This window comes from Mastacembelus armatus, chromosome 15, assembly GCF_900324485.2.
Source record: "Mastacembelus armatus chromosome 15, fMasArm1.2, whole genome shotgun sequence".
Lineage (NCBI taxonomy): Eukaryota > Metazoa > Chordata > Actinopteri > Synbranchiformes > Mastacembelidae > Mastacembelus > Mastacembelus armatus.
In genome coordinates, this window is record NC_046647.1 from 13,332,568 (window position 1) to 13,360,176 (window position 27,609).

At 38.3% G+C, this 27,609-nt stretch overlaps 2 protein-coding genes across 2 annotated transcripts; both read left to right on the forward strand.

Annotated features, from left to right (window-relative positions):
- Positions 1–2,909: 2,909 nt before the first annotated feature.
- On the forward strand, positions 2,910–10,972 carry fam83b (family with sequence similarity 83 member B). Its single transcript, XM_026308890.1, has 5 exons — positions 2,910–3,045; positions 4,967–5,425; positions 6,382–6,546; positions 7,807–7,931; positions 8,356–10,972. The coding sequence occupies exons 2-5, from the start codon at positions 4,976–4,978 to the stop codon at positions 10,295–10,297; spliced, it is 2,682 nt and encodes an 893-aa protein (XP_026164675.1). The 5' UTR covers positions 2,910–3,045; positions 4,967–4,975; the 3' UTR covers positions 10,298–10,972.
- A 3,914-nt stretch (positions 10,973–14,886) lies between these two features.
- Positions 14,887–26,555, forward strand: hcrtr2 (hypocretin (orexin) receptor 2). Its single transcript, XM_026308910.1, has 7 exons — positions 14,887–15,101; positions 21,230–21,408; positions 24,355–24,598; positions 24,837–24,952; positions 25,060–25,280; positions 25,542–25,663; positions 26,368–26,555. Exons 1-7 carry the CDS (start codon positions 14,894–14,896, stop codon positions 26,535–26,537), a joined length of 1,260 nt encoding a protein of 419 aa, XP_026164695.1. The 5' UTR covers positions 14,887–14,893; the 3' UTR covers positions 26,538–26,555.
- The last annotated feature ends 1,054 nt before the right edge of the window (positions 26,556–27,609 follow it).

The window sequence follows — 27,609 nt, forward strand, 5'->3', positions numbered from 1 at the left end:
TTATGTCAAGACTGCCACAGAATGACAAAGAACCCAGCAGCCAGTGCAACTGATTTACCCAGAATTAACTGATCAATCAACTGTGATTATTATTATTATTATTATTAGTATTTCTTTAAATAAGGGATGAGATTTAGAGATACAGAGAAGGACAGATTATACCTGCTCACTGGATCTTGGCTGGCTTGGATCACTTTGTATTTTAGGATGTGGCACATGTGACTATAAATTACATGGCAGTATTTTTTTATGACTCCCCATATACAAACCCCCTGTTTCAACAGGCCATAACTATGCAAACATGCAAACCGCAAAACAAGATGTTATCAACCATCTCCATCTAACTGGTTAAACTACTCTCCTTCCTGTGTTTAAATGTGCACCTCTGCGGTGAGGTTCAGAACAAACATTTCCAGGTAAACCTGTAATTTACATAAGCTGGCATCTTTTCTGAGCACATGCCATTAAGTTCACAGTTATAACACTGCTAATCATCTAGAGCATTGAATTGTAATTGTGCCTAAACTAATTTAAATTCTGATTTTGTCTGCAAGTGTTCTCAAAGGAAAGCTGTCCAAAATTTTTACAGCAAAACACAAAAAGAACTTGAACACAAAGCTATGTTAACATGACAAAAAATGATGCAGTGCCTCTGAGACTGATCTGCAATTGCAATGATGCCTTTCATGCTGGTCTTATCAAACTGTCAGAGCCGTGTTTAGCTGATTAGAGGTGCTTCCCAATAACATGTCACTTGCTGAGACTTGCAGACAGGAGACCAGAACAGCCTGAGGAACTGATCATGACAACAAGCTCAAAGCAGGAACTGGGTGTCATAAAAGGTGACTCACAGGGAGGCTGCCTAAAGAAAAGAAACTCCCTGTGACTTAGAGCATACGTTACTTAATATACACACACCCAGGTTCAAGACAGAACTAAACAATGGTGGGGATATCTTGTTTTCATCACTCATTTCAGGTAAAGCCCTGAGGAACTACCAGAGGTTTTTCCATCTTAATAAAAGGCTCTCCATAACCAGGTTACATATCACAGGCAACATTATTTTATCAACAATAAAATACTGTTACTTAATAAATTACAGTGTGGCTAAAACAGATTAGTGTCATCAGAAAAGTCTACTTTTTGGACTCAAATTGAATCTTTGAAGCAATTATCATATGATGACAATAGCAACTTCACCTCAGTGGCACACAAAGAGAAATGAAAGATGGAGAAAAGAAAAAAAAAAACAGTTTTATATATCACTGACTGATTGACAGCGACTCAACACCCAGAAAATTATTATCTCACCTGCTCAGAGTCTAATCAGTATTCCATGTGATTTAGCAAACTGTGCAGCTATGGATGGATTCCTGGATAGACTGGAGAAGCATGAAGATACTTTATATAAACCTTTCCACTGGAAAGCCAATCAAGTGACTACAAAAGCCACAAAACAAGAAAACGTGTATGCAAAACAAATATAAAGAGATACAAAACCATTTAAAAAGTGAAAAAATGACTAAAAAAACACAGAAAACACCTAAAATACTGCAGCATCCACATGTCTATGTTAAACAATTACAATAAAAATGAACACAAAAGGCCTAAAAACAGACACAAAATGACCACAAGAAGACAGGAACAGATTACAAACCACATGGCTGCCCATATGTCTTTTACATGACTGAGCCCATTGACTCATAATCCGTCCATGTGTGTAGCTGAATTAAAAACATGACAGTTATTATACAGTAATTTTTTTACTCTGTTGGATGATGAGAGGATTGATGACACTCTCATATAAACTACATCCACCAACCGGTTAGCTTAGGCTTAGCATAAGAACTGTAAACAATTAGAAACAGCCTGGCACTCAGCAAAGGTAACAGCATTTAGAAATTGTTCTTTTAACATTTAGTTTTTCGCACTGGGAGATTTTATTATATTAGTAAAGAAGCTGTTTTCCATTGATTCCACTTAACCAGCTGCCAACTGTAGATTTAGATTTACTGTACATTATAAATCTTATAACAAACTACCTCTTGGAGAGTTTGATTAAACTGACTGATGTAGTCTACTGTATAGTGTGTACTTGCATGTCCAGACATTACATTACAACAAGCAAACTTGGATGGAGTTCTGAACTGCTTTGGGGCTGACTGTGGAGGTTCAGTTTGTTTTTCATTTAAAACATCCTCCCCATCACACTGCTGCCATCCAGGGAGTGTTGGTGGCTGAGTAACACTTCTGATGCAGTTACATTTCATTATGAGACAAAAACAAATACACACAGGCACTATAAATTCAAAAAGCAATGGTATAGATGTTGTGCTTTCAGACTTTCTGCTTATGAATGCAAATATTACAGAATAAATCACTTTGCCAAGAGACTTCCTAAGACCTAAGAAGACAGGGTGAAGAATGTCAAATGTCAATAAATTCACAAATGCACGTTTCACCCAACCCACATTTTCAAACAGTTTACATGTAAAACAGAAGTGCTTGTCTTCTACGACAGCTGTGTCCCCACCACTGTTTGAATCACACCACTCTGAGCCTCATTTGAAGTTAAGATTAAAGTGAGTTATGATCCCTGGTTTCTTCAGGTTTATTTGGCATCCTCTGTTTGAGAAACTTTGGCCTGCAGCAAAAATATTTTCTTTTATCCAGTGAAATCATATACAGCAGTTTGTGTGCATTTCGACGTCCAATGCCTCTAACTCTATACTATTCATCAAATATCTCTTTATGTCTGCCATTATCTTGACTTTTGTCAGCGTGAACTTTGTCCCTCTGCAGAGGGGAGTGGTTAAATGTCTCAAACAGGTTTATGGCTGCCTGTGAGCAGGTTTCGAGGCAGACCATTTGCATGTCTAAACTGGAATCCACACCCTCTACCTGCAGACTGCTTGTCATGTCGAGACACCTCCTTGTCTTTCTGTCTTCCAGCAAGCCAGAAATATTAAACAAATCGAGCATAAATCGAGGAGGTGTATTCAGGGAGCAGTCAAGAGGATTTTCACAACAGTTCACAATCTAAAGGTAAGTTACTGTTGTTGAGCATTGAGATAATGGTATTGTCAGTAGGAAGTGTCTAACAAAAAGCAGCAGCTCTGTAAGATTATCAAATGCCAGTGGTGATAAAAACTAAAATCACCTGAAACAGACAGCTTCACCTAGGGTTATTCACTCAGAGCAAAAGCTATATTTTCTGCATGCATGAAATTCAACTGAAAGTAAAATGTTAACCAAAACTTTCCCATACAAGGTACATACTGTAGCTGTATATTGCTATGAAATCAGAGTAAGATGTTTCTGACAGAATAGATAATCTCTACGAAAGTGAAAAGCTTGAGTTTTTAAAATGTCACCCTTTCTTTCTGACTACGGGGTCAGACGATCTCCCAAACTGCAGGTCCCAATTTGCAGTGGTTAGTACTGAGCAAATGTTGTCTAAGGAAGGACAAACGTGAACTAGCAACAGGATCGGGGGCGCTCACTGATTATAAAGATGACCTACTGTAGATTCAGCTTCTAGATTTCATTCTTGTCTGAATCTTTGAATCAGAAATGTTTGAAAAATGAGAAATATTGTATATTGGTCTCCATGAAGAGAGATATTCAGCAGGTATAGAGAGTGATAGTAAAGAGGCCGTTCAATTTGCCTAAAAATATGATCTCTAGCTCATCCTCACGACCACACATTTCACCCCTTTTACATCTATTTTTCACTAAATGGCAGACTAATGTGAGCCCCTCCTGACAGCATAACTATGGAAGCAAATGGATTCACTGAAAATACACAGTGAGCTGCAGAGTGACACAAGTGCCAATCAACTACTGCACTGGCTACTGTGTACACAGTATTTGGCAGGTGGTCACAATGTTATGGCTGCTCAGTGTATAGTGCATATGCTAAATGCTGAATATTACTTGAAAAACTAGTTTTCAATGCTAAACTGATTTTATTCTACAGAAATGGAAAGACAAGCTGTGTATGTCCTCACAAACATATTTATATTTGAAGACACACCAATATTATTTCCCTGTTGAGCATGCACTGCTAATCATCCTTTAATTACCTACTGCCAACATGCTCAGTGTCTAATAATAATGAGTAAGTTTTATGATGCAGCTTGTTGGAAGTAAATTAGAATTAACAGCTATATTTGCATGCTAGTGACTGAATCCTAAGAAAAGTGAAAGAAGGAAGGACTCCTTATAGACGGCAGTAACTGCAATATGCATTACTGTGTCGTGAATCCAACATAACTGAAAATGTAAAGCTTTATTACAGAGGCTTTTTTTTTGTAGCGTGGTTATAACAAGTCAAGTGACCGGTTATTTACGTAGCCCAATATCACAAATCACACACAATCCCAGTGTAATCAAACACTGTAACCACTGCAAAGATGTAAACAAAGTCCTGTTAAGCTACTAAAAAAAACCTTGCGCAATGAATGGCTAATTTATAAGTAGCTCATAAATAAGTATCAATATTAAGAATTTTGCCAATATTGAGGTTGACATGTGCATCATAGTGTATGTTTACAAATACATTGTAGTTCGATTTAGTTGTAAATTGTGTCTGAGAAAAATAGCTGTGGAACATTTCCTGAATTAGCTCCCCTATGGCAGCACAAGGTGTCAGAAACCATTGTTGAAAAATAAATAACCAACCCTAATGTGGCGTGACAGTGTTGGTGTTTAGGCACAATGAACGACTTCAACAGAAAGATTGTGAGTTGGATTAAAATCATTTGTGAAGGTTTGAAGGACATTTGTTCTGATGGATATGATGCTGTCTCACATGACCACTAGGTGTCACTTCACTAAAAGTCTGTCTTGCATGTTTAAGCTTAGCAACATCCAGTCTTAACCAGAGTCACAGATCTGTGTTAATCATCGTCTTTCCTCTGATGTCATTCATTTGTATTATCTGTACATGGTTCCACTGAAACAGTCTGCAGTGATGGATTCTCCAGAGTTTTCTATGCTGTCATCACTGAGGGGAGACTTTAAAACAGAGGATTACATCCAACCCCACTATAAGGAGTCATATCGCCTGGCAATTGATCAACTGGTGAGAGGTGGCAGGGACAAATACCAGGAGTTTATTAAGGAAGAACGACTTGGGAGCTTTCTCTCAGAGGATGAGCTTCTCTTCATCGCTGCAAATGCAGAACAACCCCCACTTCAAACAGAAACAGAGGAAATCAATGGCCCACCTGAGAATCAATCATCCTCAGGGACATACTGGCCCATTCATTCGGATGTGGAAGCGCCAGATTTGGACTTAGGGTGGCCGGAAGTCATGCATGAACTGCTACAGACAAAAATTGATCTGCTCTTTCAGCCTCCAAGACCAAACAACCCCACCATCAAAGAGGTGATTCGTAGGCATATTCAGGATGCAAGACAGGTAATCCAAACTACTGTACCTGCAACAATATGCAAGAACATTAACAAAAAATGCTTTTTTGTGTGATGTTCAAAAGAATAAAGCCTTGTATCCAGAGAGCAAACTGGCTCATACATACAGTTCTGATTCCAGAGGTGTGATTAATTTGAGACCTGTGCTTCAGTAAAATATGTCGTAAGCACTTTTACCCCTAAGGGCAGTTCCATGAGCTTTTGTGGTTTTCAGTTTCCAAATTTAAGGAGTGTCTGCTAAGAGCAATGAGGTCAAACTCTGGTTTTGCAACTTATCATCATGAGAGTAAGTGTGGGAACCATTTACGGTAATAGCACTTTATTAAAGAGTCATATCCTCCAGCTCTCCAACTGTATCATAAGTGAATCATAAACTAGTTTTGTGGCTCAAAATTGTGGTTAGTAGACTATTAGAATTCTGTTGCTCTGTTATAACCTTACACGTTATACTTTTAATACTACTTATAAAAGAAAATTAAACTGTATCTTTCTAACGGCAATGATGTCCTCTCTGATCTGTGTAATCTGTCAAATAATCCAAACAGATGTAGATAAATATATCATTGTATGAAACAGCTGGATTACCTAAAGGGTTAAATAATACTGTATTTATTTCAATGTATGTATGTAACCTGCACTATAGGCAGACATGAATTGATTACAGTACTCATTATATGCTGCTGGACCACTGGACCATGATGCTGCTGCTTAATTGCATTCAGGATTTTGACATTAGTAAAATCATTACATTAGTATGATGAACTTTCACTGGAATATCATTGAGTCTAAAGTGAAATTAATGAAGAGAGAGAAGAGAGAGCTCAACCTGGTCTCTGAATAATGATAATATGTTGTATTTGTTGCTTTCACATGTAAATTGTAAAGGCCCTATACCCACTCTGGACTTTGACATGTTGAATTGATCATGAATTATTCACTTTGTAGGTCATTGCCATTGTAATGGACGTGTTCACTGATGTGGATATATTTAAAGAAATTGTTGATGCCTCTGTACGTGGAGTCCCAGTATATGTGCTTCTGGATGATTCCCATTTCAAAGACTTCCTCACAATGGCTGAAAATCAAGATGTAAAAATTCAACAACTCAGGGTAAGTACACGATTTAAAACAATTTTTTGACGGTATCATACTATTTAAACACGCTTTGTTTTGTAGTTGCATCATAAGAAGCTAACACTTGAGAATAACATATTTTGAGGTGACTAAATGATGCTGATCTTAAATAATATTCATTTTCAAGAAATTGTTTCACCTTTGTGGAAATACTCATTTACTTTCTTGCCAAAACAGATGAAAAGATTGATGCCACTCTCTTGCCTAGTCATGATTCCTCTTTCAGCCTTATTTACTTTGGCCATTTTGTTCTGTCCCTTACCATACTCCTTCCAGATACCCTTGAACTTTCCCTCCATTCCCAGTCAGCTGATCATAATAAAGTGCAAGACAGACCCTGAAAAAAGCATCGCTGCCTGCGAGCTTTCATCCTGCCTGTCAGCAAACACTGGCCTATTGTACCACATCAGCTGTAAAGTTGTTCCAGTCTATTGATCCTGCTGTGTTTGGCTTTGGTCTGCTCATTTTGCTCTTTTGTTGTTTTTGTGCCCAAGCACCTGCTTGAATGTCACTCTTACTCATTTTCATTACTGACATTATTTCCCTGAACCTGCCTGCCAACAGGCATCTGAGTCATTTGGGTCGTCCCTGCCCGTACTCTATAAACCAGCTGTGACAGACCTGTCAGTGCAAAACTAAGCTCAGCATCTGGCTTTAGCTTTAACAAAGGCTGTAAACTGTGGGAAACAGCTAGTTTGACCGTAACAGACTAAGAAAAACTTACTTAAAGCTAGAACTTCTTATTCTTACATGTATTTTTGTACAAATTTAACAAACAAATTTTAATCGCTGAGAAGAAATCTTCTTTACCTTCTTTGTGCTAAGATAGGGTAACCATCTGTAGCTTTATATTATATATTAGAGCTTTATATACAAACAAAGGTTTGTAGAGAAAGGTTTTTTAGAGGACTGCAAAATGTATACATATACAAAGGTTCAAATGCTTAGCCTTTTATTACTAGCCTCTTCTTTATTAGAGATAGATTGTTAAGATTGTTAAGGGGAAGTCTTTTTTTAAAAACTGGTTTGTCCTGTTTTTGGATGGAGTTAAGTATTTATCTTCGCAAACACTTTCAATTAGACTATGTTGAATTGTATTCCTGTCAGAGTCGACAAATACAATATCATTTCAATCATCAGTTTTTTTTTTTTTTGTGTGATTGGCATATTTGCTGCCTACAGATCTAAGCCTGATAAATGCTTTCTGATGTTTTCATTTCACTGATCTCTCCACAGAACATGAGAGTGCGCACTGCAAAAGGTCACGAATACCTCTGTCGATCAGGAGCTAAATTTCATGGGGCAATGGAGCAGAGATTTCTTTTAGTCGACTGCCACACGGCAATTTATGGCTCGTACAGGTAAAAAAAATTGCAGTACAAGAGGAGCGGATGTTGAGTCCACCTACACTAAATGCAATTCATGAAGAAACAACAGTACATTTATTATCACTTTCAATAAAACTGGAGTCATCATTTCTTATTGATGGCTGTGGAAGGAGTTGAAAATAAATGTATATGATTAAATAGAAATGGTTCAACAAAATGTGACAACAGTTACAGAAAAGAAACAGACAAAACATTTTCTGGCAAAAAAACAATTTCTCAAACCTGAAGTAATTTTTTAAAAATTACTCTGCCATTTTTTTTCCCTCTTTGCGTCTGAAGTCTTTGTCCTTACTGGTTAAAAAGTAAAATCTAACCCCAGTATTTTAAGTAATGTATCACACAGCAAAATTCTTTATGGTAAATAAATGCATATTCATGTTTTTGTGTTTGCTTTCAGCTTCACTTGGTCATTTGAGAAAATCAACCTGAGCATGGTGCAGATCATCAAGGGCCATCTGGTGAAGTCATACGACGAGGAGTTTCGAACACTTTATGCCCGTTCCACTGTGCCAGCTGAACTGTGCCCCGTGGAAAGTTTGTTCCAACGCAACGGGCCACATGGACAGCAAATCATGACGAACTCTCATTTGGCCCAAAAAATCGAAAGGAGGGACCATCTGAGGCACACGCTGGATGCAGTCTATCGGAAGACCTTTGAGAGGAAACTGGGCACGAGAGACCTTGAAGAAGAACCAAACAAGCCCTTTATTGAGAATGGTATTGGTATTCAGAACCACATTTCCCAGTTTCAGTCTAGAGAAGAAATGAACTTCTTGAAAAGGCACAGTTATGCAGGGGAGAGACAGGATGGATATGTGCCACAGAACATCAGGCCCCAAGCGAGCAACTGGAATATCCCCAGAGAAACAGGAAATGGAACAAATAACTATCCAACAGACAATTATTTACAAGTACCACAGATATACAGAGGACACAACATGCGTCAGTCTTACACTGGCAATGACAAAAAGGTTCGGTCCATGCAGCAGAACATGCCGACACTGGAGAATACTTCCAAGTCATTCATGCGCACATGGAGGATTGAGTCTTACCTCAAAAACCCTGACATGCCATTCGAAGACTCCTGTGACTATTTAGACCAGTTTGAACCAATGGACAAAACTAGCGCCTTTATGCAGGCAAGAATGAGGTCTTCCCTTACTTTCAGGTCCAACATGCCAGACCAAATGGAGCCAAACAGACACATAAGCAACACTTCTGCTCCTTTACACTACTCATCAATGCAGTGGCATCCAACGGCAGCTGCTGAAAATAGAATAAATAACGATTTAATGTTAAAGACGCAAAATTTGCAGGTTTTTGATAACGGTTATAACAATGCAAGCCATGGTCCAGTGAGAAACTCTTACAACTCTTTATATGCCAGTCTAGGCAGAACTAAAGATGGACCAATGATCTCAAACCCTGACATCCTGAGAGACAGTTGGCACAAAAGACATAGCCTGGCAGATCCAAGGTCAAGCACTGAGTACACACATGAATCCTCAGATCACATGTATGGAGCTTTTGGAAGGATAGATAGAAGTACCACAGGGATCCATGTACAAAATAGAGAATATGGATCAACTCTGAATGAAGATCAGAGATCTGTCTCTCATTATGATGTCAAGAGTATTACAGGCACAAAGAGCACTAACACTCCCAACTGGCAGGAACCACCATCCAGGACTGTTTCTGCAGCAGCACTGGATGTGAATCGAAAAAATCAGGCAGCTAAATCCAACCATGTGGGCTCCCAGCACTGTCTACAGAAGAGTTCAAGTAAAATAAAATCCTTATTGAAAATACCAGAGAGAAAAGAAGATCCAATGGGAACCTTAGAAACAACAAGTATCAAGTCAGGTGGCAGCACAGATACCTTAACAGCTGAGGATGAGGAGACCACATCAGGTGGTAGAAAACAACTTGGCAACAGCCAACTAGACGACAACTATCTAAGCACTTCAAAGCCTAGATTCATGATTGAAGAGCAACAACCACCGCAGGTGTCTCTCCACAAGACTACGACCCAGAAACCTACCATTGCTGACAAAGGCATGAGAACCCGCTTTGACGCAGGAAGCTGGAACAAAGATCGAGGTGCGGAGAACCGCCTGTATAGCAGATTTGAGCCTTTCTGCTCGCTTGAAAAGAAACATCCTCTACGTTCTGCGCACAACTTTGGAAGCACACACACTCAAGAGAAATGCAAAATCCCTCCTAAAGGTGAGGCAGGTATCGAACACAACCTCACCCGTGCTGCCCGAGGGCACCATGAAAATAAGCTGGAGAAATTCTTTCACAGAATGGGAAATCTCATACACAAGAACAAACAGTGAAAGCTGTATTAGGATAATACACAGTCACACACTTCACTTGTACTGTATGTATTTGTATAGTTGGAGCGCATTTAATTTGAAAGATGTTTTTAACATTTAACACAGTTTACATTTGTTTATATTTTATATAAATACATGCTGCATGCTTTAATATAATAAAATGCCATTAAAAAAAAATCTACTGTTTTCTTTCCATATGTTCCTGTCATCTTTTAAATGCTGTTAATGCTGCAGATATATTAAGTAGTAGCTATGGCAAAATGTCTGTATGTGTATGACGCACCTTCTGTCTGAGTCTTGTTGGCATGTCAAGGTGAAGGCATTACAAATTCCATCAGTAATTAAGTTATCTACCACCCAATGAAAGCCCAAATTCTCATCATCTAAACAGAGGTTATATGAATGCAATGGAATTTTTAATATTTTGAATGCCATCACCAGAAAATGCCAACTGTTGCATTTTCTTAATCTTAGAAAGAGCCTTTTAGGAACCAGGTCTCCATTCATGCATGCAGCTATATTGCATCACCATGTTTCTATGGTAGCCCAAAAAGGACAGACCAAACACTGGCTCTAGGGGTGTTAGAGAAGGCTGCATTCTGCAATCTCACCACTAGATGCAACTACATCAGACACGTTTTCCACATTGTACCTTGTTCTAAAGGCGACGGCCATTGTACCCTCTTTTTTTTTTATATTTTATTTATTTTTTATTTATTTAGTAATTCTATGAGCACTGTGGCTTAAGGCAGCAAAAACTCAAAGTGTACTGTACATTAAGTGTAATGAAATTTACAGATGCCCTCAGTGGCCATTCAGGGACAAGTAAAGTCTAAAACAACTGGAGGAATACACTCCTTCCATTCATATTATATAAACATTCAATCTTTATGCTTAAGTGCTTAGCATTAAATACGTCACAATAAAGCATTTTAAATTCTTGACTTATTCATGATTTTGTTTGCTATCCATCCACAACTACATTGTGAGAATGTAGTTCCAAGTTTAAAGTAGCTGGTTCTGTTTGATGATGCTGAAAAATGATGATGAAAATAATCAATGATGACCTTTATGTTCCTTTGTCTGCCATCTATAGCTGAAACATAGAAATTACATACTTATTTCCCAGTAACCAAACATTCAGAAATGATAATTTTCATGAATTGAAGTGAGTAAAAGAAAATTTGCTACACAATTAGAAGTAATTTGCCAGTAATTACCACAAAAAAAAAAACAAAAAAAAAAACAGCCAAGTTTTTGAGGTGATCTTAGGTTACACACACCAACCACAGTTTTACTGCACTTTCCAGGTGCTATAAGTAGAAATGCTAGAGTGAACGTAAACAAAGGGATAATTTTTGAAAGAAAATACAATGCACCCTGGAGTCAGAGCTCCCTTAAGCTTTTATTGGCAAAACAATGTTCTGATCTTAGGAAATGCTGAGAGGAGGTTGACTAAATAGGCAAAACCTGCACTAAAGCTTTTTAGGTAATATAAACTTGAACTTTTTGCTTGCTGTGTGGAAGTTCGAGGTTTTCTTCTGAAAAAGCTTTACACTAGAAAAACTGAAAACACAAGAACTTAAGCTTTCTTTGAAATTTATTACATTGAAGTCTCAAAATAATTAAATGTTCAAAGCTGCTAACTGAGAGACTGTATTTGGTCACACAAACATGTAAATTGCTGTGAAAATTAGATTAAAAAGTGTTATTTCCCTTGTTTTTACTTTGTGAAGGCACTGGTGTTTGGTTAAAGACATTTGCTCAGCACCCATTAAAGCAATTATCAGACCGAGTCAAAAAAGCCAACACAGATGGCAGTGAGCGACAGTTACTAATGTGACATTTAGCACAAAATAAATCCAAAAATTAAAAAAATAAATAAATAAATAAAATAAAAATACATAAAAACTCAACATGCTTCTCCAGTTCAACAGTCCTGTATCTCTTTTCTGTATCTATCAAACACGGTGAATATACTTTACACAGCCCATTGATTGTGGTGTCGATCCATGAGAAGGAAATGTACTTAATAGTTTGTCAATAATTTCTAGTAATTTTGAGTGATCCTTTTCAGAAGAGCTCTGCATCTGAAATGTAGATGAAGTACTGCTAACCCGTCCCATCCCTTCATAATAAAACAATATTCATCCTGCTGAGCCACTTATAGCATCTGCTTATCTCCATCTTACAGCAAGATGTAACCTGATGCAACACAGACACAAAGCGCCCTGCTCCTCCTCTTTCTCCTCCACTATGTTAGCTGCAGATGTGCTCGCTTTGATGGCAGTCTTGAGCTTGGTACAAAATGTGACAACGAACTGAACTAAAACACTTCTTCCTGATACTGAGCTTGACATGCTGCTGACATGCCGGTGAGCCTCGCAGAAGTGCAGCTCACTCCCAGCAACTGAACTCAACTGCTGCGATGAACAGATGTGACCTGATTCTTAAGAGAAGTGAAGGGAGGGAAAAGTTCTCAATAGCAGCTTCACTGTCTCCTGATCGCTATAAGTTTTTGAACATTAAGCAGTGAATGGACAAATAACAGAGGCTTGCCTCCTTTTATGTGTGATAAAGATGCAATGTTTAATAGTGAATAGTCTGTCCTTTTGCAAATTAGATCGGGGGCATAATTCATTACGTCAGATCAAAATTCTGGGTTAGGTTTTAAATTTTTTTTTTAAACTTATTGCTCCAATTCCTCCCATGAACATAAACATATTTCATAAATTCACTTTGTTTCGTACGCGCTCCTAAAACTAAGTGAAATTTTTTTTTAAAGCAGCAACTTATTCTGCAACTTTCATCAACTTTAACACACGTTATTTTACAACATGGCTCTTCAGAAATTTTTGATACAAGCAAAGTCACTGAGGTTAAAATGTGCATATAAGCATGTAATGTGGCAACAGTCATTTTTTTTTTTTTTACATACAGCTGTTATATGTACTGTACTATATGTTGGATTATAATAGGTTCCTCAGTAGACGTGAAAGATTTCTGTAAAGACAGTTGGTTTGGACTTTTGACTCATGGCAGAACTAATAGCTGCATGTGAATATATAATTTCTATCTGTACCAGGATGAGTCTAGTTTTAATTGAGTTGTTAAAGCAAATATGTCACTAACATAATGGTAGACATATCCCACAGACCCATGTTTAAATTTAGGCAGAAATTAGTAAGATAAAACATTTACATGTTAGAGTCTGAGTCAGATCAAGTGCCTGAGACTGTACTGTCATAAGATGAGAAGCAGATCATGCTGAAAAAAATCAATTAGGACTAATTCTTTAAATCTCTTCATTTACGCCTGTGTGGGAGGTATTGTGTATCCCTGTCATGAAAATACTGCAGACGTAGTCAAGCTGTGCTGAGAAAAAACAATTTGAAGATGAGAAGCAATTCATCTTTCTTAAGAAAATCAAGCACTAACTTTAATTTTATTCATATAAGAGGAGGAAGAGGAGCAAAATGATCCCTTTTCCATCAGGACACCAAAAATAAAAAGTACTGGATAACTACAATAGAGTTAATCTAGTTTATACTTTGCCTATAAGTCCTGTTTGTATTCTGTCTCTGTGAAGCATTTTAGAAAGGTTATCCAGTTCCACTGATGGCTTATAAATATGTTTCCATTCTTTGTGTATCAGGAGATATTAATTATAGGAATGTATAATAGTCATGGGTGGGCAACGGCTGTGTCCTGATAAGAGATGAAGTATAGACCAAAAACAGAAAATGGGCAGACTATTAGAGTTCACAAAAACAGCTCAGTCTTGTCAAGTGTCTAAATGAAGATAAAAGTCAACATGAAAAGATCAATATAAAAATAAGACCAGAATCTGGTCTCACAGGGAAAAGTAGTCCACTGTGGTGCCATGGAACTGTGGGCTGTATAAAAAGCCTTTAAATGAACTTTTGTAGACATCTTTTCATTTCTCATGACCCAGCTGCTGATGACAGCAAATCCTTTTAACATCTACATATGTTAAGCTGCATAACTACCCCTCTCAGTTTGCTCATGGGCACTCTGAAGATGTGTTTTGCTGGAGACTTGTTTCCTAAATTAAGTCTGGTGCTCTTTGGCGTTTTGTTGTGAACAAAGTCGGAAGGATCACAGCATTTCATTCCTGGCCCCTTGATTTGCAGTAGAGCAAATATTTGCTATGCTGTACGGTTTAATCATTTGGCAGTGAGGAAGTCCAGTGATAGACAGCTCTGGTGCAGCAGTTCCTGGCTACAGGTGCCCCGGAGAGATGCGCGGTAGTAGGCAAATAAACCAGAAGCTTCAGTCTGGCTGGCCGGCTTCAGTCAACCGCGTTGTTGGTATTTGGCTCTACTGTGCTGGTACGGGGAGAGCAAAGGAGAAATCAGCGTCACGCTGACGAGGACGCTGGGACGCGTTATTATCGCGCTACTGTGCCGCGTCCTTATTGAGAATCTGCTCACCAGCCGGTCACTGCAGACATAGGACTACCAGCAGGGATACAACACACATACACATACACATACACACATACACACACACACACACACACACACATATATATATACATACATATATATAAATATATATAAAACACCTCGAACAATGTCTGGCGACTCGGTCTGCGGAGAGTGCTTATCTTCTGCACATGTGGCCAACAGGACGGAGTTACATCTGCACTCATCTTTGGATGAGGACGACGAACTTCTGAGATACATCTGGAGAGAGTATCTACACCCCAAACAGTATGAATGGGTTCTTATCGGGGCTTACATAGTCGTGTTCTTCGTTTCGCTCATTGGAAACTCGCTGGGTAAGTTATTCTATACTTTTCCCATTCATGCGTAATCGGTTCTGTCTGCGAGAGGATTTTTCTACATACAGCACAATGTACAGTAGAAACACTGGAAAAAAAACAAAAAAACCTTACAGTGGATGTGAACGAGCAGATAGCAGATAGTTACAGTACAATGAAAATAAAATCTAATATCACATTGGTGGCAGGGCAGGTTTTCTTTGATGTTCAGTGGGATCGCAGCGGTTGCTGGTGGAATCACAGTGCGCGCCTCAGAGTGCAGCAGAGCGCAGCACTAAATGGGAAGTTCTCAGATGTGTTTGAAGATACAGATCGGAGCTTCAAATAATATCACTTATTTCACCCTGCGGGCTTGCGCACTTCGGTCGCGCTAAAAGACGCAGGAAAAAAACAACACCAAATTTGCGCTTTTTTTTAAAAAATCTGCCTCCATCATTTGCTCTTATTGATGTGTGCTGCTGCTGCTTATAGCTTTATGACTCATTTTCAGAAACACTCTACTTGGAATATGAGGCAGGATGTGAGCAGGAGCAGTTTTACCATAAGGGACCATGTATCTGCATCTATGTTTATCATCGATTCTAGCACGAATTTGTCACTGCCTCCTCATTAGTATGTGGATCCAGTTCAACCTCAGCTTTATCTGGCTTTTGTGCAGCTTTGTTTTCATCTCACTGCGCTATTCCTCCCTCTTTTATCATCTGAAGCTACTTTTCTTTGCTGTAACCACTTCCATCATCTTCACAGGTCTTAGCAAACCCAGACAGTATAGAGATAACTCTATACTTACACAACAGTGCCAAGCTGTAGGCTGTGAACAGATTACAACTTCTCATGATCTCTCGGAGATGTAGATCATGCTGGAATGCATGAAAATTAATTAAACCACGCAGTTATGTTGTCAGCACTTAGATAATATAAAATTATCCTCTGATTTTGTGCCTCACTATCTAATTCAGTCAGCTTCAACACACTCATGTCATTTCTTCAGTATAATTCATCCCCACAAGTCAGAGGTAACCAAATTTGGAAAAACCTTGCAGTCCAAATAAAATAAAAAAATAAAAAAACATAAACACATATTTACTTATTTAAAGACCTTGTGCCAATCACGAAATAACTGCTTTAGATAGTAGTCAGAACATTTCTAGATAAATGCTGTGATATTTTATATAGAACACCTCACAGCAGTCATCCATTCTGCCACACTGCTGACTTGCAATCTAATGGACATGAGATGACATGAGGAGACATGTTGTGGTTGCAGTATTCCTGTTGGATTGTCCTTTATACTACATAGGCAGCGAACACACACCAGTTAATCTTTTCTCACACTAAAAGAAAACCAGTGAGAATGTCTTATAATTAGTGGGCCTGCTGTTTGTTGAGATGTTTAGTTCAACTGCTGCTGCAGTAATTACTGCATGAACCTTTTGTCCAGCAGGTGGCCCGAAACTTATTTATTTATTTCCCATTAAATTTGTCTTTGTTTTTCTAACAAATCCACAAAATATTGGAAGTGCACTTGCATTTGGTGTCATCAGGTGGGCCATTAGTTTCCGCGTCACAGCTGACAGGTTCTCATTATAATTGTCTCCTTTAGATGGGTAAAGCAAAGCACAGTGCAAACAAGTGCAGATAGACACATGCACTGCCTAAAGAGCTGTAGCTTCTTTCTCTTTATGCTTTTGTGCTACAGACATTGTATTGATAATTCCATTGATATTTAGAGCAGGATTCCCTGCTGTGAGCAGCAGTCTAGCTCCTGAAAGGAAATAATTTTCAACTGGACACAGAGATGTTGAGTTTACACAGAGATGCCTTAAAACAATCTCTTTAGAACATGGATGGCTTTCAAAAACCTTTTGATGGTTTTGTAAATGTAAACCAGCAATGTGTAAGGAAAGCCATTTAGCCCCTTCACACTGTAGGACCTCAGCAATAGAAAAGCAAAGAAGAAATTGAAATCTAATTATAATATCACTAGCAACCTTTCATGTTTAGTGGCTTAATGAAGGTGTTATTGTATTTGTAAGGCTGGAGAAACTAATGATATGGTGCAGTAAATAACTGTTTGAAACAATGTAATATAGTTAAGAACACAACAGTATTTGTAGATTTACCAGTAATTGTTCAACTAAAGTTCATGTTATAGGGAGTCATATGATTTAATGTAACCATTAAAAATGCAGCCCAATAGAGCTTTAATGGCAGCAGCCCAGGGATGTGCAGAATTGAATTTTTAATTTTAATTGGAAGTTATGTACAAACTTACCAAAACCTGTATATTTACATGTTAGCCTGATTATTATAGCAATATAACTGTCTCTGCTTAGAAAAGCTGATCTGCAGAGAGGATAATACTCAAGAGAGAAACTGGCGTCTTGGATCAATAACATCCATCCATCCATCCATCCATCCATCCATCCATCCATCCATCCATCCATCCATCCATCCATCCATCCATACTCGCTTATTCCTTGACCGGGGTCACAGGGATCTGCTGGAGCCTAGTTGATCAATAAAATTACGTCACAAATTGTTTTTTTAACCTTTTGAAAAGTATGTAGTAAAATCTAGTCCAAATCAAAATGTAATTGTATGAGAGTTTGAACATATGTGTACAAGTATTTGTGAAGTTGAAATAATCTTGACATTGTAAGACTGAAGTAAAATGGCTTGGATGTTATAATTTTCCTCTGTTTGACATCATTTGAAATAGGACACAGGGAGGACTTATTGATTAAAGAGCTCAGCAGTAGCCAGGAGAAAGACTAGTGATTGAGGATGTATTGTATCAACCCCCCCAACATCACAATTGTTCCAGCAGTGGTAGAGGATGAGAAGCTTTGTGGCTAGGATTCAACCAGATGTTGGAAACATGCCTGTGTGAATCTGGTCCATTGCATCTGGACATTCATGGTGCAATTCTGTTAATGTGGCTTTAAATCTGGCAAATGCAGAAGCCACCGTACACCAAAGCCACTGTCATGTTTAGGAAACTAGTGTGAGAATTTGCTTTGAGACATGGTGCATAATCATACTGGAAGTAATCATTACATAAAAGATCTACTGTGTCCATAAATGAATACACAAGGGACTCACACTGTGCCATTAAAAAAACTCCACATACCATTACACCAAAACCAACAGCCTGGACCTTTGAGACAAGACACTGCAGATCCACATATTCATGTTGTAGATACCAAATTCTGACCCTACCATCTACATGCCGCAGTCGAAATTGAGATTCATCAGACAGATTCCAACATTCAATGTCCAGCTTCTCTGACCTTTCTCATCATCAAGGTGGTTCCAGCCACAAAACGGTGACTGACTGGATATTTTTTGCATTGTACTGAGTAGGCAGTGGAGAGCTGTCAGACACCTGTGCTCATGCCAGAGTCAAAGTTACTGAGTTAACAGTTTAAAATCATTCTGATGTTTTATGTGCACATTAGCTGAAGCTCCTGACTTCTGTTTGCATGATTGTATGCATTGCTACAGAACGCTTGGATAATTGGAGGTGTACAGATGTTCCTAATACAATGTTCATCAGTGGCAGATGGAACAGAGGCTGTATGGGGCCTGCATAATTCAGTTTTGGGGGGATATTATCCGACGCATATATCATCCATCACACAGGTACAACAGTGATACAGGAGTGCTAGAGATATATTTAACTGAAGTAAGGCTTCTTTCTCCCTGGGTTATATCCTCTGCCTTATTACTATCCTCATGCAGTAATTTTCTATCCACTCTCCCATGCCAGTAGTTCTTAGTGCTGCAGCCTCAGCTACAAAGGGAGCTCCTTTTTTAGCAACCACCAATTTCCTATAGCAGTACCACCTAAAGTACAGTACTTAATATTTAGGTTAAAGTCAGCACATGCAAGAGGGAGTGCAAACATCAAAATAGACATCTGCCAGCATCTGCAGATGCTTTAGTTTCATTTATTCACTTACATAAGCCAGAAGTTATGTGGGTGTACAGACAAGAAATGAGTGCTCCCTAAATATTCTGCAATAAACAAATTACTGAAGAAGGGTGGACTCTGATATATATAATTAAGCACTTTGATTTAAGTTTCCACTGTTTTTATTTTCTTGTATTTCTATTGTTTTATATTTTTTCTGATTCCATTTTTAATCCAATTTGCACTGTGGATGTGGGAGAAACCTGTCGATCCTCTGTATGTCTTGCACATACAGTAGAATTGACAATAAGGTTGACTATTGACAACAGTTTTAATTGTGCTAGCCAAACAGAGGGGGGAAAAACGCCTTTATCATCAGTTTCAGAAGGAGTAATTATTTAAGAAAACTCTGTCCTTGCTGTGTTTGAGCCCACAAACCTTAAGCCGCATATTCTGATGATCAGTCACCTGTGAAAGGCAGGTCAGCTGGGAATGTGCTATCGACACGTCATATATTGGTAAAGCTGCGGCTCAACATTTCATTTCAGCTCCACAGATAGTTTGACAGGGCCATAAACTACAAACAAGATGAGCATACCAGCACTATACAAAGCCACTGGACTCATTTTAAACCATTTTTCAAGAGTGCAAGTTTTATAATGGTGCTATTTATGAGTAAATGCCACACAGAATATTTAAAATGGTACATCTGATGAACTGAATTGAAACAACCAGAACCAGAAGAACACACTACATCAAGTTAAAAAGTGTTTCTTTATCTAACAGTGGAGCTATAAAAGCCATGAAGGCTTACTGTACATGGATACTGATGACTGATTACTTTCCATGATCAGTATTATTAAATTCAATACACTGCATATAACTTTTAAATTTGCTAACAAGTTAGATGCGTCACCAGGGAAAGCAATCTTCTTCTATGTTGGAATCTAGTTAGCAGGCAACAGTGAAATATAAATTAGAAATTTAAAATTCAAGGTACTGTGTCTGATATTTATGACAATAATTATTAAATGTTACATTTCCATTTTGCTGTTTGGTGCAGAGCCTATTTAATGAATATAGTGGTTTGTAATGTTTTATTGTATGAAGCAAAAAACTGTGTCAACCCACATTTGGTATAGTTTAACATTCCCTGCTGGTCTGATAACATATATAACATTTTGCTTTTTAAACTGTTCAAATGCACTTGGGTTAGGAAGCAGGACAGTGAACTGAAACACATCACCAAATCCACCTCTGGAAAAAAAAAAAAAAAAAAAAAAATTCAGTTTTTGGAGTGGCCTAGTTAACGTCTGTACTTAAATATGATTGAGATGCTGTGGCGTGTCCTTAAAAAGGCCGTTCATGCTGGAAAACCCTCAAAAGTGGCTGAATTTAGAAAATTCTGCAAGGAAGTGAGGGACAAAATTCCTCCACAGCGATGTGAAGGACTCATTGTCAATTATTGCAAACACCTGACTGCAGATGTCGCTGCGTGGCACAACCAGTTATCAGGTTTAGGGGCAATTACTTTTTCATACAGGGCCTGTCAAGTTTGGACAGCTTTTTTCCTTAATAAATGGATCATCATTTCATGTATGCATTTTGTATTTACTCAGGTTATCTTTGTGTAATATTAAAATGTGTTTAATGATATGAATCATTTAAATGTGACGGCACTGTAGCTTCATTGCTGATAGATGGCACCTGTGCACGCTATGCAATTTAGCTCCCATTCCAATGTTTTTATCATTTATTTTTACTGAAGATTTTTATCTATTTTATCTTATCCAATTAGGATCTTCAGGGCCTGATGGTGTGAAATTAATGCAGAGAGATTGGAGAGATATTGGTAATTAATGACAAAAAATATCAGGCTGGTTAATAAAATATGATACCAGTGATAAATGCGCCCATGAATTGCTTAGAATGCCAATAATCAAAAGGACAGAAATGGCTCCAAAAGTTGAACTGTTGATAACTTTCTGAAAGACCGTCCTGTCCTGTCCAACAGTGGCTGAATATAATTTCTGGATAACAGTCACTTTACCAAAAGTGCCAAAGACATAAATGGTTCTATAATTACATCTTAATTCAAACAGCATGCGTCAGAGACAGTGGTGAGAAGCATTAAATGTACTGCATTAATGTGATATATATTTGTCTTTATTGTGTATCTGGATGGCCGTTGACTGTGCATCACTTTCAGTCTGTTTTGCAGTGTGGAAAAACCGTCACATGCGAACTGTGACTAACTATTTCATAGTTAATCTCTCCCTTGCTGATGTCTTGGTCACCATCATCTGCCTGCCCGCGAGCCTCGTGGTAGACATCACAGAGACGTGGTTCTTTGGAAACACGCTTTGCAAAGTTGTGCCTTATTTGCAGGTAAGACATGAACTCTAAACATTTTCTTTTTAAAAACGTGATCTTCAGCTGGTCCAATCCATTTCATTTGTAAAGGATTTATCAATACATGCCAAAACTCATGTATCTACTTTTCATAGAACATTTATTTTCCTGTATTCATCATAGTATAGCATTTTTTTTTTTTTTAAATCAGTTCTCATTAGATATGCACTTTGATGATTTAACATCTTGGGCAAGTCTTTTGCTTTTGCCTCTTTTTACATTCTATTCCAGCATTGATGTGTCCAGTGAAAATAAAATCCATGTATCTATTATTATTATTCACTGTGCCCATCTGTGCTGAACATCCACAACGCGGCCTGACTGGATGTAGCTGTAGTCTAAAGGGGATCAAACTGCCTGAATTTAAATGTGTAAACTTCTGCTGTTATCCTCTCACAGAGTCTGCACCAGATGGCACCGAATTTGCAGCCTTCTTTAAGGTCTTTATAGTGACATTCAGCCTGTTTAGGGTTTTGCTATTGTTGAGTGTTTTGTTGATGGTATTGTATCTGCACAGACCACTTCCTGCTGCTTTCATTAAACCAGGGGGAGTGTTTTCCCCAAATTAATTCCCACTTGAAAATTTGTTCATTTCAGCTCCCTGTATTTTATGTGACATTTCCTATTATTTTTATGTGACAGTGCCGTATTCTCAAGAGCAGAACCAATACGCAAGAGCTTAGCTTGTACTAAAGGTCGCTAATACCTTTAATGGGTTCATTGATTTATGCAACATAAGCAATAACAGCTCAATATGTTTTTTTTTAAACTTATAACGGGAATAAACTCATACAAAAAGTATTTGATAATAAAATCTGCTGTAGAATCTCAAACTCATTTTAACAGACCTGCCTAGCTGCATAAAACAGCATTTAACTCCTGAAACAGCCAAATCTCATCACAAACTGTTCTGTAGTTTTTATACATGAGGTGTGGGAATTTAAATTTTGATTGTAATGTTTTAACTCCATCAAAGACTTATTGTCTATGTTGACTCAGAAGTTGTGATTCCATCCCTCCATCATGTATAGCAACTTATTCCTCTTTAGGGTCACAGGGATCTGCTGGAGCCTATCCCAGCTCTCTTTGGGTGAAAGGCAGGGGTACACCCTGGACAGGTCACCAGTCCATCACAGGGCCACATAGAGACAAACAACCTCACACACTCACACTCACTCCTATGGGCAATTTAGAGTCACCAATCAACCTGACATACATGTTTTTGGACTGTGGGAGGAAACCAGAGTACAGGTTTCAAACCTTCTTGCTGTGAGGCAACAGAGCGAACCACAAACCCACCGTGCTGCTCAGATGTTGTGATTGTTTTTCAAAAAGGTGAAATATTGCAAAAACTGTGTGTTGATACTTGACATTTTGCATTTTTACAGATGACAAGCTCTGTTCATGCTTCTTTTATAAACAAATTCAGTATTTTAATTTTAGATCAATTCAGGTCATCAAAAATCAAGAACCTTTCCTCTACAGCTCTTTGGAACTGAGGAGCAAACATGGGAGAATCACACCAAACCTCAAACACTGGGATACATTAATGATGTTAAAACGTGTGTGAATTTTAAAAAAAAAAAATCTAACTCTGGAGCCATAAGAGCCATAAAGGTTCAAGTGGTTAAACGTTTATTTGCCTACGGGCTGGTCCAGCCTGTATACAGGCTCCCAGGTGGTCTCTTTGTTTGCATCACAAACATGGTAGTGGTTAAGCTGCAATAACAACTTCAATATACAGTACAGTGCATGTCAATGTACTATTGATTTTCTATCAGCTAAAGGGTCATTGTGTTGCCTACAAGGCAATGTTCTCTCACCTTTTTTTTTTCTTTTTTCAGACCTTTCAAATGAAGGCAATAAGTCAGCACATGTAATTTAGCACACTGCTCACATCCTTAAGCTAAACGTTTTAAAGTGATGGAGCTGAGTATTTATTTCCCCCAGGAAATAGCCCTAACATAACCCACAGCTTTATCTCTGACATGGTGCTGCTGCTGCTTCTGGGTTCAAAGTCTTTATGACCCAATCTTTGTATGTTGGTTTTCTCTGTGTATTCCAGCCACAGTCCAAAGACATGCAGGTTAGGTCAATTGGTGACACCAAACAACCCTTAAGTGTGAATGTTTCTTGTGTGAATGGGAGTGTGAATGTCTCTTTATATTAGCGTTATGCCACCCCTGAGAGGAATAAGCAGTACAGATGACAGATGGATGATGATGCTGATGTGAACCATCTGGACTAACTGTAACTCCTGGAGACAGTCACCTACAATATGTTGAAAATGGATACCAGCATCTGGAATGCAGGAACTATCACTGTAATGCTGATCCAATTTCACAGATCCAGTCTCCAATAGTGCAGGCAGGTGTATTTTTCAAACAGTGGTGAGATTAGACTGCCTTCACTCAAGGAGACAAGAAAAAAAACAAGACTGTCATTGGTCCCTTTGGCCTGTCAGACTTGAAACCTGCTAATATACACAGCAATTCCGTCACACCTCTGACATTATCAGCATGTACTTAACATCCGTTGTATTGTATAAACCTATTGTGAAACTCAGTCATTGTCTTTTGGAATGGAAAAGAACTATGGTGCCTTATATCTTTTTTTCCTCTAAATACTTCAGGTCTAAAAAGCTGCCTTACAAAAAGATTTTCAGACTCAAAGCAAATCCCCAGCAACTGCAAATGTCGAAATAATACTCCTTACTGACTTTTACCCAAAATTTCCCTAAGTTACTATATTTCAATATGAAATTCAGATCAATGTCTCATGTCAGTGTTGAAAAACATGAAAAAAATGCAAAGCTAAAGTACAAAATCTGTTTTCTGGTTTTAGACTTCAAAAGTACTGAAACTCCCATTCCCAGAATAGTTCCATCTCTTCCTTACTGGTGTTTCTTTTCTTTACTTCCAGACCATCTCTGTTTCTGTATCAGTTCTAACGCTGAGTTGCATTGCCCAAGACCGCTGGTATGCTATCTGCCACCCGCTGATGTTCAAGAGCACAGCCAAGAGGGCTCGCAAGAGTATTGTTGTCATCTGGGTTGTGTCGTGCATCATTATGATCCCTCAGGCTGTTGTGATGGAGTGCAGCAGCCTATTGCCGGAACTCACAAACAAGACCAGCCTGTTCACAGTGTGTGATGAACACTGGGGAGGTTAGTTTTCACAAATCCCCTTCAAATACATGAAAACACTTTCCAAATATTGTAAACCACAACTGTTAGACTGCTGGCTACCGACCAAACAAAAGGATCATACAGATTGTCTTTGATTAATAGGAGTGTTTCCTTCCCTTTGGAGAACTGGAGAAGCAATATGCCAAAAAAAACACGCTGTTGACAGATCAGTGATTCATTCATTTATGATGTGATTGACTTTTTGTTCCCTAAACAGCCGAGATCTACCCAAAGGTGTATCACACCTGTTTCTTCATTGTCACATATTTTGCACCACTGTGTCTCATGATCCTGGCGTATATCCAGATATGTCACAAGCTCTGGTGTCAACAGGTGTGTATTCCAGTGCTTTATCTTTTTTTTTAAATTAGACTGTCAGTAAACTGAACTTCCTTTGGCAAGTTTACAGCGCCGGATGTATGCACATATTCTATCAACAGATTCCTGGAAGCACATCAGTATTGCAAAAGAAATGGAGGACCATCCAATGCTCGGCTCTGACTGCAGGGCCGAGAGAGTCTGTGAGGGTGAGGAGCAGCACTGTTTGTGCCGAGATCAAACAGGTCAGAGCACGACGCAAGACAGCTCGTATGCTGATGGTGGTACTCTTTGTTTTTGCTCTCTGCTACCTGCCAATCAGCGTACTCAATGTCATGAAAAGGTAATTTTGCAGCAACTATACTTCTTCAAGGCTATAACGTGATTGAGAGACCTAAATAGATACACCGCGGATAATACATTTCTTTTTCCCCCCATTCAGATCTCATCTTGATAGTGCCATAGTTAATGTATGATGCTGTGTCTTTCAGTTGGTGAATTGTTGCTTGTTTTCAGCAGTCTTGGCTTAAAATAATAATAGGCCAGTAAGAACACGGCCCAGGAATGAATCTTGAACTAACACAATGTCATACTTTACCCGCAGAGTCTTTGGGACTTTCAAGAACTCAAATGACAGAGAAACAGTGTATGCATGGTTCACTTTCTCACACTGGCTCATATATGCCAACAGTGCAGCAAATCCTATCATCTACAATTTCCTCAGCGGTAAGCTTTTAACATGCCTCACTGTTTATGAGTTCACTGCTGTCCTCTTGTGGAGAGTTTGGCAACAACAATGTAATTCACTGCTTTAAATCAGTGTCCATGTTTATATATATATATATATATATACAGTGGGTACGGAAAGTATTCAGACCCCTTTAAATTTTTCACTCTTTGTGTCATTGCAGCCATTTGCCAAAATCAAAAAAGTTCATTTTATTTCTCATTAATGTACACTCAGCACCCCATCTTGACAGAAAAAAACAGAAATGTAGAAATTTTTGCAAATTTATTAAAAAAGAAAATCTGAAATATCACATGGTCATAAGTATTCAGACCCTGTGCTCAGTATTGAGTAGAAGCACCCTTTTGAGCTAGTACAGCCATGAGTCTTCTTGGGAATGATGCAACAAGTTTTTCACACCTGGATTTGGGGATCCTCTGCCATTCTTCCTTGCAGATCCTCTCCAGTTCTGTCAGGTTGGATGGTGAACGTTGGTGGACAGCCATTTTCAGGTCTCTCCAGAGATGCTCAATTGGGTTTAGGTCAGGGCTCTGGCGCGGCCAGTCAAGAACGGTCACAGAGTTGTTCCAAAGCCAAAGGGTCTGAATACCTTCCGTACCCACTATATATATATATATATATATATATATTTAGAATATTTCAATAAAGTCTAAAATTTTTACATTTCTCTTATTTTCCACAGGGAAGTTCCGTGAGGAGTTCAAAGCAGCCTTTTCTTGCCATTGTTACGGCCAAAGCCAAAATCTGACAAAGGGGATAAGGACCAGAACCAGCACAGACAGTCGAAAATCCCTGTCAACTCAAGTTAATAATATGGACAATGTGTCGCGTTTATCAGATCAGATCGTGTAGTCCAGTACTGCAGGTCAGGAGACCAATTAAAACTTTAAAGGACACACTCACCAACATGTCAGACATCAAATCGTCTACTTATAAAATCTAATTATAATCTAGTTATAAAAACAGAACAATGTCAGGGTGCTGAGGGGTTATATGGCACAGCCCCATGTACACGAGCACAGTGTGCGTACGACGAGTCTGCCCGCTGGCGTTTGCCGCAGGTCTCTACCTTCTCTATATCTTTGTCTCCGTGATTTTCTATCTCTCTGCAACCCACTTTCAAATACTGACTAAAAAACCAGACACTTAAAACACTTAACACCAAAAAGAAGAATGTGTCAGAATTACTCTCGTTAGTTTTACAACACAAGGGAAACAAAACTGAAGACGTCAGTTCTTTTAGATGGCATCACAAACAGTGGAAATGTATTACCAAGGAACACCATTTGTATGTTTAGTATTTATTAACTTATACATATGTATTTTATGATATATGTGTAAGTTATTTATATTTCTATTAAACGTTAAATGTAGTGACTGTATAACTGTTTTTGGTTTGGTAGCCATAATCATTGTTCCAAATTATAATTGACTATCACTGTTGACATTGTTTATTACAGTAATATCTATGAATTTCTCAGTTTTATGGGTTTTTAAGTGTTTAAAGTGTTTAAGATGTTTGTGTAAATTATGTCATTCATTAGCAGATGAGGTCTTCACTGTAAAGATCCATGAATGTATAGATATGTGCAGTAACTGTATGTAAATGTGAATTTATTGTGGCTGCATACTTGCACACTATGTATTTTACCAAATGGAAATTAAGTTTAAAGCATCATATCGAGTACTTCTGTTCTCAAGAATGACTGATTATTTTCAGCACTGTTAAGATGTAACATCCAGTCCATAAGAGGATTGACCAAGGCCAAGTTTGAAGTGTACTGAAATTCTTGTCAGCCAACTTTACTGCCAGATACAGAGCCCAGGGGAAATAGCCCTGTCTGAAAAACAGCAGATATAGAGAAAACAATGTATTGTTATACTAATACTGAACTACACTTTAACATTTCAAAGAAACGTAGCC

Bases quoted from the DNA above. Each gene is read 5' to 3' on its own strand.
- fam83b (XM_026308890.1), top strand. From the start codon at position 4,976: ATGGATTCTCCAGAGTTTTCTATGCTGTCATCACTGAGGGGAGACTTT. The intron at 6,547-7,806 runs GTAAGTACACGA...ATCTCTCCACAG, and splicing joins TAAAAATTCAACAACTCAGG to AACATGAGAGTGCGCACTGC. The intron at 7,932-8,355 runs GTAAAAAAAATT...GTTTGCTTTCAG, and splicing joins GCAATTTATGGCTCGTACAG to CTTCACTTGGTCATTTGAGA.
- hcrtr2 (XM_026308910.1), top strand. From the start codon at position 14,894: ATGTCTGGCGACTCGGTCTGCGGAGAGTGCTTATCTTCTGCACATGTG. The intron at 21,409-24,354 runs GTAAGACATGAA...CTTTACTTCCAG, and splicing joins AAGTTGTGCCTTATTTGCAG to ACCATCTCTGTTTCTGTATC. The intron at 24,599-24,836 runs GTTAGTTTTCAC...TTCCCTAAACAG, and splicing joins GTGTGATGAACACTGGGGAG to CCGAGATCTACCCAAAGGTG.